Source organism: Coturnix japonica, chromosome 12 (assembly GCF_001577835.2).
Source record: "Coturnix japonica isolate 7356 chromosome 12, Coturnix japonica 2.1, whole genome shotgun sequence".
Classification (NCBI taxonomy): domain Eukaryota; kingdom Metazoa; phylum Chordata; class Aves; order Galliformes; family Phasianidae; genus Coturnix; species Coturnix japonica.
The window spans coordinates 3,486,206-3,501,145 of NC_029527.1; the positions used below are offsets into that span (position 1 = coordinate 3,486,206).

General features: G+C 39.2%; 1 protein-coding gene across 7 annotated transcripts in view; it reads left to right on the plus strand.

Annotated features, from left to right (window-relative positions):
- Positions 1–14,940, plus strand: part of CFAP92 (cilia and flagella associated protein 92 (putative)) — a 76,415-nt gene that overhangs the window by 60,232 nt on the left and 1,243 nt on the right. For 2 of the 7 annotated variants that reach the window (XM_015874714.2, XM_015874709.2), the window contains 14 exons: positions 394–578; positions 1,851–2,055; positions 2,408–2,539; positions 3,236–3,314; positions 3,741–3,922; positions 5,081–5,170; positions 5,834–6,018; positions 7,017–7,894; positions 8,428–8,622; positions 9,741–10,032; positions 11,146–11,310; positions 12,037–12,246; positions 12,729–12,858; positions 13,687–13,802. In XM_015874714.2, the coding sequence (XP_015730200.1) occupies positions 522–578; positions 1,851–2,055; positions 2,408–2,539; positions 3,236–3,314; positions 3,741–3,922; positions 5,081–5,170; positions 5,834–6,018; positions 7,017–7,894; positions 8,428–8,622; positions 9,741–10,032; positions 11,146–11,310; positions 12,037–12,246; positions 12,729–12,858; positions 13,687–13,802 (2,916 nt within the window). In that variant the 5' untranslated portion in view covers positions 394–521. Of the gene's footprint in view, positions 1–393; positions 579–1,850; positions 2,056–2,407; positions 2,540–3,235; positions 3,315–3,740; positions 3,923–5,080; positions 5,171–5,833; positions 6,019–7,016; positions 7,895–8,427; positions 8,623–9,740; positions 10,033–11,145; positions 11,321–12,036; positions 12,247–12,728; positions 12,859–13,686; positions 13,803–14,940 lie in introns of those variants that run through there. The other 5 variants (XM_015874710.2, XM_015874711.2, XM_015874712.2 and 2 more) reach the window with 5 other exon arrangements.

The following is a 14,940-nucleotide window of genomic DNA, read 5'->3' on the forward strand; positions in this document are numbered from 1 at the left end:
GGAGGTGAGGTGTGGATCTCCTGAGGCACGGAGGCTTTGGGTGTAGCAGGAAGAAGTACAGGCAGCCTTCCCCCAGTTAGCTGTGCTTTATGCCTGTTGTGTGGGTGACAGGACATGTGCCTTGGGAGCTGCAGGCATGGGGTCATGCTTCAGGAAGAGTAGGTGGGGGGAGGAGTTCCTGGTATTTTGTAGGCCCTTATTGCAGTTAAACCCTAATAAGAACTGTGTGGTTGGTCAAGCTCTGGGGTAAGGGTTTCACGTTCTGCAGTTGTTCATTTTTCTGCTGTCACTTTTAAACTCTTGTTTCCATTTGATCAATGCAGAGAGCATTTCCCATGAAGCTTTCATATTTGATCGTGTTTGACACTTCCAGATGATTCTCATTTTCTCCAGAGCAAAAGCAGACAACAACCAACCCTCCTGATAGGCGAGGAAAGGGAGCTCCAGCTGATGACCTAAAAACGAAGCGTTGCTATCACATTGAGATTTTCCTCTTACCAGATGATCTCGAGCCTAGAAAAATGGATTTGATGGTGGTTGGGATGGTTGCAAAGCTATTTGCAGAGTCTGCTTCCAAGGTAAAGGGGGATGATAAGACTGGGTAATTCCAAACATCACGTATGGGATGCAGGAGGATGTTTTCAGAGCACATTGTTCTAGCTGTATGTTGTAACAACTGCTTAGCCCCTACTTGTGCACATAGATTTGGAAACAAATATTGAGGGTAGAAATTTATACTCCTAATCCAATTCACCAAGCACTCCTTAGGTTTGTGATCAGAGGTTGCTGTTTTCAGGGTGTTCTTATAATCTGCTAGAAATTGCTTTTCGTGTTGATTATTGGAATTGTGTGTTTGTACTTTAAAGATAGCAATTTGAAAGCAAATACACATTCCATTCCAAGATGGAAAAATGGAAGTTATGCTTCTGATCTTTGCTGGGAGGAAAAAGATTTTTTTTTTTTTTTTTTTTTTTTAATTTAAGATGCTTGAAGAATGTTGCAGACTTCTTGTTCAGGCACATCTGGGTGAGCCATCTGCATTCAAATCCATGAATCTGAATGTTGGATGTGTTGTTCTGAATTATCTTAGTTTTTTGAGTAATTATTCCTAAAAAGTCAGTGCTAAAATCATCTGAAAAAATTAGAATACTTGCTTTTAAAGTATGATATACAATTCTCAGCCTGTATCCGGAGAATCCTATTCAAGACAGCTTAGGTGACTCAGGAGTTAATTCTGTTTACCTAAGTCACCATAACCTATTATTCACTTGAAAGCCTGTTGCATTTTTCTCGTTGATTAATACTAAGTAACAAATTTATAGCTGTCTTTTACCATTTGCACTATAGTCTATCCACACTGTTTGGCTTGTTACATAAGCACAAGAAAGATGTTGAGCTGTTGGAAAGGGTCCAGAGAGTGACGTATTCATACAGTAAACCTGTGTGTTTACTCTTTGTAGTACAGTTACATTAACTATGTAGCTAATGTTGCTGAAAGATGAATAACTTGTAAAAAAGACATAGGAAATGCTATGTAGTGTAGTCCTCATGTTTTCCTTTGTTAATACCTATTTTAAAGTGTCTGTGTTAGCTTTTGTAGTATTCCATTATGCCACTGGTGCTCAGTGTCTTGCTGAACATCAGCTTAATTGCTGGTCTTCATATCAGACATGGCTTGGTAAGAATGGTTTGTCTGAATCCAGCAGAGTGTGCTGACACAACAAGGGGGTTCATGTGAGATCTAGCATGAGTTGAAGACACTTTGAGAGCCGTGATGGTGGTTTGCATGTGAATTTATTTTCTTCTATTCTGATGAACTCCCATAAAGGCTTTCATCTTTGTTTTAATAGACTATTACACCATGGCTTGAAGATGACCAGATATGGATCTCATGGAACCATAATACAAGTGTCAATGTCACTAATGAGTTTCTGATAAAATTAAGAGATCATAAAATAACTTTTAAACTTTGGGACACCAAGGACAAAGTTTTATCAGACGCAAAGCCTAATAAACCTGATGGGTCTTCAACAGAAAGAGAAGCAGAGGCTGCTGGTAAGTCTAATGCAAACAGGTATGTTATCAAATGTACCTTATAACTGTGACTGTATCTATTAGTAAGTTACTGATGAGGTTATCTGATACTCGTATGTCATTCCCATAAAAATAATTCTAGCAGAAAAATAATTGAATTGTAAAATGGCCTGGGTTGAAAAGGACCATAATGACCATATAGTTTCAACCCCCCTGCCATGTGCAGGGCTGCCAACCACTAGACCAGGCTGCCCAGAGCCACATACAGTCTGGCCTTGAATGCATCCAGTGATGGGGTATCTATGACCTCCCTGGGCAACCTGTTCCAGTGAAAATCAAGGTGCTTTTTTTTTTTTTTTCCTTCTCCTGATAGATGAAGTAGAACACACAGTGCTGCTGCAGAGAAAATTGTTTGAAGGGAGTCAGCCAGCACCCAGCTGTACTAAAATTAGAGAAGCAAAGGAATCCAAGGCACAGAAAGGATCTAAAGCCCTTCCAATCAAAGGTACAGTATGACTACTGGAAATGATTTGTGGGCTGAAAGGGAGAGAAAAAGCATAACTGGCAATTTGAGTAATGGGCAAGCAGGAGCAGGACTGAAGGATTCTGCAGCACCTTGTTCCCTCAGTAGGACGGCTGAATATATTACAGTTGGAGCAGTTTTCTTGTAGCTTTGATATAGATTTGGGGTACAAAGAAGATCTGGCTGACTCATGGAAGGCCTTTAAGGGACACTAGAAAAAAGTATTTTGGTTCTGCTGCTTCTTCATGTTTGGAAGTGATTACATTAACGTCCTGACCAAAGTTCTGTATAAATGTCTGGATTCTTACTATTTCTCAGTTGTTGGTAGCTATCTGAAGTCCAGTAGCAGGATGTTTTGTTTTCCATTGAACTGCTAGTGCAGGGAGAAGTATGAAAGCTTATTCCTGACATTGGCAGGATGTTGATTTTATGGAGTTTATGGTGTTGCCTTGTGTCAGCTGAGAAACTGCTGCAGAGCTGCAGGAGGTTAAAAAGTCTGGTGGTGTGTTCCGCTGAGGCAGCACTTGTTAAGCAAAGAAGGGAAAATGTTCTCCATCTAGTGGCAGTGTTGTTTGTAGCCCCATCTTAAAAACTTGTTACAGATGCACTTTCTTGGTCTTATGAGACTTGTCAGAAGTTGACATGGTAACAAATTTAGGACTTGTTTTGCTTCCACAGAAGAAACTGATGAGAGTGGACTAGGAACTTCTAGTGATGATGTACTGGATCCTTCAAAGGCGGATGACCTTACAGTAAGGTAATGATGCTACACTTCCTTTGGAAAGTGTTTGTGTGCTAAAAACGTAGTTGGAGATGCATGTTTTGTAGTATCTGTGTTTCTTTTAAGCTTGTTATACTGTGGTTTCAGAGATGACTGACTGTTGCAGTAACAATTTCTGCAGTCATGCCTGCTAATCACAGGGCAGGAGCAAAAGCATTGATGTCCTCTTTGCTGTACGTCAAGCTTGTTACAGTATACTTGCAGTGAAGTAGCTTTTTATTAAAAAAAATATATAAACAGCAAACATTGCTTAACTGACTTATTTCCTCATGTTTTTCTTCCTTTCATTTATGCTTGGTGACTTCTGATCTGTGGGATAAGATAATGTCACTGAGACCAGGAGGACCTGGGAATGTGTTAGTTAGTGGGTGGCAAAAAAACCCCACGTATAATTCTCTTTAGTTTTGATTGTTTGTTTGTTTGTGTGATATTTGCAAGAGACGGATGTGAGGGTGAGGCCCAGCTTCTGAAACAGAAAGCAGTTGCTGATCCTTCGCGTAATACAACTTCACAAGAAACTGTGAAAACAACCAGCAATGTGGGAATTGTGATGCGTCAAACAGACAAGGCAGCTGCCTCTACTGGTAAGTTCTGGATGGAGTTATGGTATAAGGCTTATTAAAGCTAGATTTTAAAAGATAAGGGGTTCTGTTTGTGTATTATTTTTTAAAAAGAATTCAAGATTAGAGAAGTGTGTGTTACCAGATCTGCATATTTTAGTCTCTGGGTTTCTTCAGAAGCAAGTTTGTACTCTGTTTTCTTAGCCAGTAGAATAAAGCAGGGATTATGATGATCCTTTTCCACCACTTTAAGTGTTCCAGGGCTGAAATGATGGATATTTGCAAGGACTATAAGTGTGCAGTGATAAATTTTGTAAAACATTTAAAAATTAATGATGTAGCTGAAACAACTATTACAACTGTGAGACTATCAGACTTGTTATTCCATTTTGCTTGTGTTGCTGTTGCCACTAGAGGCCAGGTTTTCATCTGCAGTTTATAGTCCATGTTTATTTCCAGTGCTTGTTCGTGCTATTAGATGAAGAAACACGGCCCCACTGACAGATATTTTGCTCTCTCGTCTGTAGCTTATGATTGACTAAGGTTCTGTGAAAGATGGTAACTACAGCAGCAGTGAGTGCTGTGGTAGATATTTAATCACCCATGTTAAATATTATGCTTGTCTGACCAAAAAACTGGCATGGTGTCCCTGGGTTCCTGCTCATGTTACCACATACACTTTATAAAAAGGACATTTGCTTATCAACAATCATCAATGAGCATGAATGATAACATTCAGTTGTAGTTAATTCAAATTGAGTGAATGCATCAGTGTTGTCAGCCAAGTCCTTACCTGACAACTATTTTCTTGTTGGGCAGAGCATCTGAAGGTAGGAATTACATAGGTGGAGGCTGGGACTAGTTCTGCTTGTACTGTTTAGGTAAAGATTGAATGTGGGTGAAAGGGATGTTGGGAATAATTACTCATCATCTGAATAAATTGTGGATATTGGTTAGTTTGTGTTGATTATATACTTGGGCTTTAAAGGAATGACAGTACTCCTGTTTTACGGGCATGAAGTTAGAAGATGGAGGTTTCTGGAAACAGTGGATTATATGTCACAAAGAATATCGTATGTGCATCATAATACATATGTGAAAGGGAAGAACTTTAAATCATTTCTTTAGTTGCAATAGGATATTTCCTCTTCCAACTTGTCTAACCCTGCCTTCCATCCACAGGTGGAAGAGGTTCTGGTGCTAAAAAAGACATGGATACTACTGGGGCAGATGTTGCTTCGCTGCAGTTGGATCTCATGCCTCTCCTCTCAGGTATTATTCTGTAAGGAAGAGGCAGGGAGGGAGCAGCATGTTCGATGTATTGTGTGCTTCTGAAGCACTGGTGCTGGTTGGTCTGCCTGGTGGAAAACAAGCAGTTTAGTTCTAAGTTCTTATATCTATTGAGACTGTGTTGGAAATAGGATATCAGTCAGAAGAAAGTGGATTAGTTCTGTGGATTTTTGTTTGTAACTAGATTAACATTATGCTGTCCTATTTCTGTGTGTAGTGACTTGAATCCTTCTGTGCTCATAGACAGAATTGCCAAGATGTCATAGAGGGTGAAATTCAGCTGCTGGGTGTATATAGCAGAGTTTGCCATCCAAAAACATTTAAACATGCTTCTGTACTTCTAACAGAGACTTTAATTATGTTGAAAAGTCTCTAAACTGTTTTAGTATTTATGTGAACTGCATATTTGCATATTCAAAGTGACAGAAAACTTCAGCGTGCTTTTAGCTGTTAGCCCAAATGAGACTGCTGGCTCTGTTCTGGATACTGTTTTCTTCCTCACTGCAAAAGTTAAATAATATATGAAGCAATTACTATTACTTTTATTTCAATACAAATTCAGTGGAGGTTTTTAACTAATTTAATCAAATAGTGATGCCTCTATGAGACAATTCCTCTAACAGTCTTTCATCTTGTTTTTTAAAGGAGAAGATTCAGTGATCAGTCGACTGGAAGAAAACAGCCCTGTTCTTTTAGATGCTTACGTGTCTTTCGCTGTAGAAACACCTCTTCTGTCTGAAAGACAAAGACATGAATTGAATCCACTGGTTATTAAGATTTATTCAGCTACCAGACTCCCAAACACACCTGTACCAATAGAAGAGCTACAGGTAATGCATGCACTGCTCCTTTCTGAAGGAATTCCCTTGGTACAATGAAGTAATGTTGCTTAAAATATGGGCATGTTTTTAAAAAGAAGTTCCCTTGTTGGTGGGTATTTGGCTCAGAGCAGTGCCTGACAACAAAACTGCAGTCCTTGCATTTTCTGGGGGCAACAATTTACATGAAGTCAGCATATTTTTGTTTTTGAGCAGTGGATCTTGATTTAGTTCAGTCACTGTGTTGTATGGTTTGAAACCATTTGCTGACCAGTCAGTATCTGTTGATCGGCTCATTTAGGAACAGCTTCTGTGTTGAAGGTATTATTGAACTTTGCAATGCAGTGTGCAGAATGATCACTAAGTTTTGGGTTTTGTTTCCTTTGATAAATGTGATGAAATAACGCATTGTTGAAATGTAAGAATGGTCAGGATAGTCCTTGGCAACCAGCTTTCCTCTTTGTGCTGATTGCATTAATGCTGATGAACACTTGTACAGAAGAACCACAGTTATTGCAGAATGGATCTTGCTATTTAGCCCCAAAAGTGTAACCAAGTGGCTCATAATGGAGATGATACAGTCCATTCCCTATGGTATCTCTGGGTAATTGTTGAATTTTGTAACTACCTACAGGCCTTGAATCCTACATATATATGAAGATTAAACAAAACAGATATCAGGGAGTCATCGCAGTCCCCTGCCTGCATGCTTCTTTAATAATCTAGAAAGAAGAGATGTGGTTTTTTAAATTTTTTTTTTAAATTTTCTTAAATACATATGGAAAATCAACAAATTTGAGGACAGACAAATGAAGGGGACAGTGACTCCCTGAAACCCAGGATCCAGGCATGCAGAATGGCCTCCTTGTTGCCTTGAAAGACATAGCTTGTACCATGAAGTGCATCCGCTTTTTGCCCTCTACAATAAAAGCCAATTGTTCTGTGATATGAAAAATGAAGAGGGAAGAAATTAACACTTCAATCATCTGTTTCTCTCTTTATTTTTATAGAGAATGTGTGTTCCTACCTACTGCAAATACAAATTCCACGATTTTCCAGCTCATCAGACTCATGGACAAATCCATGGGACTCACGTCTACTTTAAGGATGTTAATGTATTTCTAACAGGAAGAATGAAACCTGGGGAATTGCAGAGATGTCTTCAAGGGCCACCTCTGGAGATTGAAGTTCATGATCGGGATAGGAAGATTGAAGATGACAAGAAAAAGTCATATTTATTTGGGGAGGATCGAGCTGATGAAAACCTAGGAGAGGTGAGGCCCCCCACTTGCAGATCTGTTATCTCTAATTCTTCTACAGACGATGAAGTGTGGCATCCACATGGAGTAGCCAAAGTCAGTCTAACTGATCTATTGTTGGGTAAAAAGTACTTGACTATTAGTGCACCCATTCGTAGCTGTTCAACTCCAAATACAGTTGCTTTCAATAAAGAGAATAAAAGAAAGAAGAAGAATCCACAGATTCTATTACCTATGGGACATTATCTACAATCAGATTCGCTTTTGAAATTAAGAGTGGAGATAGCAGTGCCATTGAGAATACATCCAGAAATTGATGATGCTCAAGTGCCAGATAGCCCATACGGTTATATAATCTACATTTTTAACTACAGAAATTCATCTTTACTACATGATTTGGTGGAAGAGATTACGGAAATGAATGCTAAAGCCCTTCAGCTGGACTGTTATCCTCCAGATTTGACTAGGATGTCTCTTGCTAACTTAAAACTGGAAAGCACGCTTGAGAATATTACTGAGTTAGACATTGTTACTGGCTTTCACTTACTGGATGGAGCTATTCATCTCTTTGTCTTGGAGGGATTAAAAGACAAAGCCATCAAGAGACTCTGGGATAAGCACTTTGAAAGGTAAGAGTGAAGTTTTTTATCAATTATTTCCATAGGCAGCTGGATGTTGTTGCTTCTCAAAGTGAATTCTGCAGTTTTATACGTGTGTAAGTGGAAGAGAGGGCAAAGAGAGCGACTGACTGGAAAAAAGAAATGTTTAAAGCTCTGTTTCTGGAATGAGACAGTATTACTTCATATCTTGAGGATGCATTTGCACAGTAAAGGCAGTATAGTTTAGCAGAGATATTCAGAGAGAGCTCTTGAGTAGTGCTGTTAATATAGATAAAACTGAGGTGAGCTTCTTTTGAGGTGACTGCAATGTGGTTTAAAAAGAAAATGTGTTTGACTCATGACATAAAGGTTTTGATATTTTCTTTCTTTGTCTGTAATGACTTTTTCAGAACAGTTCACGTGAAAGCTGTAGAATAAGACATTCCATTTAAAGGACAAAAATCAGTTGGTTTTGTGAGAGATAGTAATTGTATGGCAGAGCTGAGGAAACCTGAGATATGGGCTGATGGTTTTGACCCTGTCATTGCTGTGCTCTGTTACAGAACTTACAGGCATGAAGATAAACGACTGGAAATACTATATAATTCACAACTGTCTTTCAGTCAGCGCCTCTATACAGACCTGGAAGCAATTTTTTATCATTTCCACCTCTGCAAGCCCCTCTTCAGAATAGTGAAACAACCTCTGCTTTATGTCAGGGGAGCAGTTCCTTGGGCATGTTTCCAAGCCTTGTCCAGGTATGACTCTTCTACATTTGTAGTCAAGAAATTAAGGAATATTATGAAGAAAGAGTGAATATTTGATTTTGAAAGTAATATTCTTTGATCTTTTCCGTGATGAAAGCAATCTGTGGGCATGATGAGTGGTTCAGATTTCAGATGACTTACAGGCGGGCCTGTTTTACTAACGACTGCTGTAACAGTAACTGGATATTGGTGAGCTCACTCGTTCTGTGGGCAGAAATTCATACATTTTTATTTTAAAGAAGAGTGTCTATAGATTAGCGTATTGGAATGTGCCTGAATATAATACAAATAGAAAAAAGAGAATTCTGGTGTCAGAAGCATCAGCTGGGAAGGATTTAATTCTCTGCTCTATTCTATATCACCTCTCTAAGAGAAGTGAGTAAAGGTACTTGATAGAATCAGAAAGTCACTTGAACTGAGTACTTTTATAAACAGTTTTCCTGAGGTAACTATAGTAAGGACGGGTTCTGTGCGAGTTGGGGAGACACAGTTTCCTTTCCATAGCTTTTTCTTTTAAGTTCTGTTGTGGGATTTGTTGCTGAGTCTGTCACTTTGCTCACTTTGTTTGCATGCAACAGCTGTCAGCCTTAAAACACCCAGGCGTATTCTGAAAGGATGAAAAAAGAAATGGATAAAATTGCACTTTATATAATTTATGCAACTATGAAAAGTATTCTGTTTATATCTTTGTGTATTTGTCACAAGTAGCTCATAGGATGAAAGTTGATCAAAACAAGAAGTAAAATAAAGGTGAAGCAGAGGTGATTTTAGTAAAGTTTGTCATAAATATGAGTCATGCGATAGAACCAGCGTGAATGAAGGAAGTTTGCTTTATTGGTCCACCAGCCAGGGAACAGGAACTTGTCAGCTAATAATTAATCTTACAGTTAATTCTAATGACAATGACATTCCTAAGTTATACCTGGTAGTTTTAATGATCTGCTGTCCTACTGTATCACTGCCAAATAGTTGCAAATCTGAGCTGACCTGAACTTCTTAATAAATAGGTAGTTAGAGTTGTGCAGCTTTTTCCCCAGTAATTTTAGTGGTAATGCTTTGATTGCCATAAAGCTTTTGTAAACTAATAATGTGTTGATGTTTGTTTGTAGGCTCAGTTTCCTCTGTCACAGTAAGAGGCTGAGGGATGTTATTCAGGGGGATCTGCTGCCCTCGGCAGAAATGATCACAGCATTGAGTCGAATGTATGGAGTTCCAATAACTGATGAGGATCTCTTCATTCAGAAACCTCCTTTACTTTCATTTTCCTCTGATTATACACCAGAAGGAGATGTTAGCAGAGAGAAAAAGGCAGGATATTCTTTAATAGATAACTACAATGAAAAATACGTGCAGTGGAAGAAAGAAAGAGACAAAAAGTCTTTCAAGAGAAACCATATTAGGGTGAGTTGTTGGTTATGTGAAAGAGGCAAACCTAATAACTGTGACATTTCTCATCCTGATTAATATCCCCTTCTCTTCAAATGTTAGGAAAGTTTTTAAGTCTAATGTATTTGTAGGTATTGTACAAACATTCCTAAAGCATTGGGTAGTTTTATGTTGCAGACAACTGTTTCTTAAGGGGAAGCAAGCAGTTGTACTGCGTGCAAGTAAGTAGAGGAGGTGCTGTGTGAGTGGGAAGGAAACTGATGGATTATGTAAAGGATTTGCCAGTTTCTTCTTGGGGTTGGTTCCTATTTTTGTGTAGTGTCAGTTTTTAGTTTCTTTGAAGTTTGCAGTTTTCTGAGTGTACGTGCTTTAACCAGTTCTTGTTTTATAAATGCTTTGAATCGAGAGGACAACAGAGGGACTGAAATCCCTACAGGTTTGATTGAAATATATCTATCTTTTGAGCTGAAACGTTTGAATGTATTAGGAAGCTTTTAAACATTGTCAGAAGGAAGTGATATCCAAAATGCAGTGTTACTCTTTTGCTGCAGTAACCTATTGTGGCATGGTCTGAATTCAAAGCCTTCATTACAATAAACAAAGTTTGATAGTGTTGGCAAGTGAATTGAAAGATGTGAGGTTTTAATTACACTGTGTCAGCAGAGAAATGTGAGGAGTCATAATATTGTTACTCACGTATGTAACTGTAATTGCTGGGGTTTTAATGGAGTGACGTAAATGAAAAAACTTACCTTATTTCACTTGATAAAGACCAGCATCAGCTCTCCAGAACAGTGATTCCTGTCTGTAAGCAGAAGTCATTCTCTGCTGAGTCCTTGTCTCCAGTGCGCTCACTGCCTTTAGTTCCACCGTGTCATACGCAAGGATGAAATGAGGCTCTAAGCTGTATGAAATTAAATGGTGCTCTATCTTTTTAATACAGCCTTTTTGAGGAGAGTTGTATTAATGAAGAACTGTTATGCACCTTGTGTATAAATATTTATTTCTACTTGTGTATCTTCTAAAAGCTTTTTAATGTTTTCAATATCATTTGGTTGTTTGAAATATTTTTGTTGCACTCTTAAGTTCCCAATTCAGATGGAATTCACACAGATTCTCTCCTTGCAGGCTAACATCGATGCTGTGTCCCAGCTTAAGGGAAAGATGGAAAAGCAGAAGTTTCAATCTTTAAGGATTTTTCCTGCTGATGGCAAATCTGTTTATAACTATAGTTGTCAGCGCCTGAATTCTGCAGAACTTGCAAAGAAGCTTCTTTGCCAGGAAATGGCGAAGGTAAACTGAGGTACAGAAATGGAAGAGCTTGGGTTGCCTTATGTAGGGCTTAAAACAAGAGAAGAAATTAGATAGGTCCACAAGATGACTTCCATGTTAGTACATAGAATTGGGAGTTGGTACCCAAGAAGCGGTGCTCCTTCTTGCTGTGTAAAATTCCATTCTCCCTGTTGTCCATTGTAGCCAATGCCTCTTCTTCATGACTTGGGCTCTGAGTTTGACTGTGGACTTCGGTAACTTGGAGGTCACAGTTCTGAGTTCCACGCATCTGTAAGCAGTGATGGGGCTGCTTACAGATGGGCTGCAATGCTGATGTGGTATGAAGTGGTTTGAAGAAGGTGTTTGAGAACGTACTTGAAGAATAGCTTTTATCTGCTGTTCTCAGAATTGCTGGCTTCAATCTTGATAACAAATGCTATTCTCCTGTCCACTGGAGGAAATTATTGTAGCTCTGTGAGAAGTGTTGATGGCACCCATGAACACAATATAACCTAAAGTTACCTTTCCATAACCAAAAGTAAACAATATTAAAGATATTTGTTCCATCCTTGGATCATAAAGTAATGAAATTCAAAAACAAATTGTGATTACTTAATGACACTTCTTTGTATAATTTTTATCTACAATTACTTCAAGCCTTAAGAAATGTTCCTGGTTCTGTACTTTTGATTGTTTTCTTCTCCCAGCAAAAAGGGAAGTTCACATTATTATTATTATTTTTTGTAGGTGCCAAAAAGATTCAATTATAACCACAAGTATCTTTTAGCCATGTTTGACCCAGTTGATGTGGCTGCTGCCAGTAAGGAGTCCTTTGCAAAATCCAAGAGTAGGTGGCTGTCACCAGATGGATTTGTATTTCTTGGATATAAGAGCAGCATTGAAAGCAACCGGCACCCTCTTACGCCTCACGAAGCACGTGTGGAGGAGTTACGAGAGGTAACGGAGTACTTAAATGAAACAAGAGAATAGAAGCATTTTAGCAGACTTGAAAGAGGATGACTGTGTTAGTGTTTGGAGTTCTCTCTTGTGGGGTCCGAGGATCTGTCTGTGTTTGCAATTGGTGTAGATCAGAGCCCAGCTCACCCAGACCTTCCTGTATTTTTCCAGATTCCCCACTAGTTATTTTTCCTCCATCTTTTATTTGTGGTTTGTAGTTCCAGTTTTACTAGAGGTTTTCTATCAGTTTCTTGCTGTTCTGTGTCCTCCCTTTCTGTTTATTCTTTACTATTTAATTTTTTTTTTCTTTAACTATTCAAGAGTAACAGAAGCAAGAGTGTACAGTATTATTTCTGTTGCCTTTTGCTGAAGATAGCAGCGAGGAGGAGAGCTTAGCAGTACAGGATGAAGAACTTGACAAGCTGAAAAAGGGGCAGCAAAAGGGATAGCATTGTACTTAAAGGGGTTCAAATTAAATTTAGAAATGGCAGGAGAATGCCAACATGGAGTCAACGCTGTCACGAGGCAGATGGAGGTGGGACAAACGGCACATTGACTTCGAGCTCTACAAGAAGCCACCTGAACTCCCTGTGGCAACAGCCTCACTGACAGGTAAGGTGTTGTTAATTAGCTACTAACAAGGCTTTTAACTTGATGCTGTGATATACAGTCCTGAAGCTTGCTCAGCTCTGCCATCAAGGGAAGGGAATGTAAATGTGAAGAGGTTTATCATACAAAGCATTAGAGGATGTAAGAAAGACCTTGACCTTGCTTCAGTTTTACCCTCCACTTCCTTAACTTCTTAGCTTTAGTTTCTTTGTGTGCAGTATGACAGGAAGGCATAGAGCCTTGGCTTACTCTTCTGTAAAGCTATCCCTGCCGGCTGCCTGTTCTTACTTTGTGTGGACTGGTAACAATCAATCAGCTTTTGTTGCTAGGAGGTCAGACTGCAAGTAATACCAGCAAATGAATTCAGAAGGGGCCCAAGATGAGCAGTTAAATCCATGTGCTGTTATCACAGCAGCCAATAATGTGTGCCTTGGTGAGGTGGTCAGTGAATTGCGAGACATGTGAGTAGTGCAGCTCTTCTCCGTTGCTTCACACAGAGAAATGCTGCTGGAATTCAACAGGATGAATTTATGTATTCATGGAATCTACAGGACTAAGAATTGCCTTTGCTGTGAGGCACCAGCCATTATTGTAGTACCAATATGATTTGTTTGCTTCGCTTCTTTATGGGAAAGGATGTTTGCTGCCATAGCAGACTTTTAGCATCCCTTTTCCAAGTCAAAATCTTATCATTCCCATTTAAAACCATCTGCTCTTTTTGTCTTTGTTTTTTTTCTCTCTTCAATCTGTTTTGGCCATGTGAATATAATGCTCATTTTGTGCAAAATGCAGTTGGTAATATCGAGCTGAAAGTTCACTATTGCTCCACAGCAGCTGAGTTGCACACAGATGGGCCAGGAGCCAGTTCTCAAGTACAGAAGCCCCAAGGACTTCGGAAAGATGAGCCTCTGAAATTCTCACTCAGGAAGCCAGGAGTAGTTTTGAAGGTAAGGGTTAAATAACTAACTGCTGTCCCTGGGTACTGATCTTGGCACCCACCTTTGTACAGCAACGCCAGTCTTGTACTTCATGGCAAGCAGATAATGACACTTAATGGAGCACAACACTTTCTGAAGTAAAAATATGTGGTAAATTGATGCTCAAGTTTATGAAAGTCTTAACAGAAATCAAACTGCACAACATTATTGGTAGTATTTATTATTTATTTCCTTGCTTTGGGTGTTCAGACACACACAGAGGAGTATGGGTGAGGATTTCAGTTAACTCACTTGCCTGTCGGTGTGCAAGGGGAGAGAAAGGAAGAGTGATTTTTGGCCAGCTGTCTTAGCAGCTTTAAAAGGGATTGAATTGTCCCCTATTGAAATCTGGGGCTTGTTGGTGCCGAAATCACAGCAGACACCTCAGTTTTGGAAGACAAAAGGATCTGTGCTCATTAATATGGAAAGCTGCATGGGTGGCCTGCATCCAACAGTCCTTTTGTTGGCTGAAGAACAGTCAGTGCTTGCGTGTAAATGAGTGACCCAAACACAGCTTGCTTTTAAAGCTGATTTTGATCTAGGGGAATGAAATGCTCTGGCTGTAAATGCTCTAGAAAAACAAATACAGGAATGATGAAAATGCTAATTACAAAGGCAGAGATGAGGCTTGTGAGCCTACACCCTCTTCCCACCCTCTCCCCCCTTTTTAAGGTAATATTCTGCATGGCAGTTTTTGTATGAAATGGATGTTTAGCAGCAAAATGCCTGTCCTTAGTTTAGTGTCAGGCTTTGAAATTAATGCCACTTCATGCTCTGCTTTCTGGTTTGATTTGGCTCCTCAAACTATTAAACTTGTCCATCTTGGACTCTGCTTGTTTTCTGTACTTTTAATACATGGCCTTTTTTTTCAGTTGGATTTCACGTAAGTAATATTAACTTACTTATTATATACTGAATTACTTGCACTTTTTGATGTTCTACTTGACTATCAGTCATCACTTAACTTGGGCTACAGCAATCTCTTAAATGTATTTCAAGGCTTCCTGCTGAAGATATTTATGCCTTGTGTTGCAAACTTGTTGCCTCATTTATGAGTCTGCAGCACCTACCCAGTAGTCTGCTTTGTGAGAAACAAGATGGAGGTAGA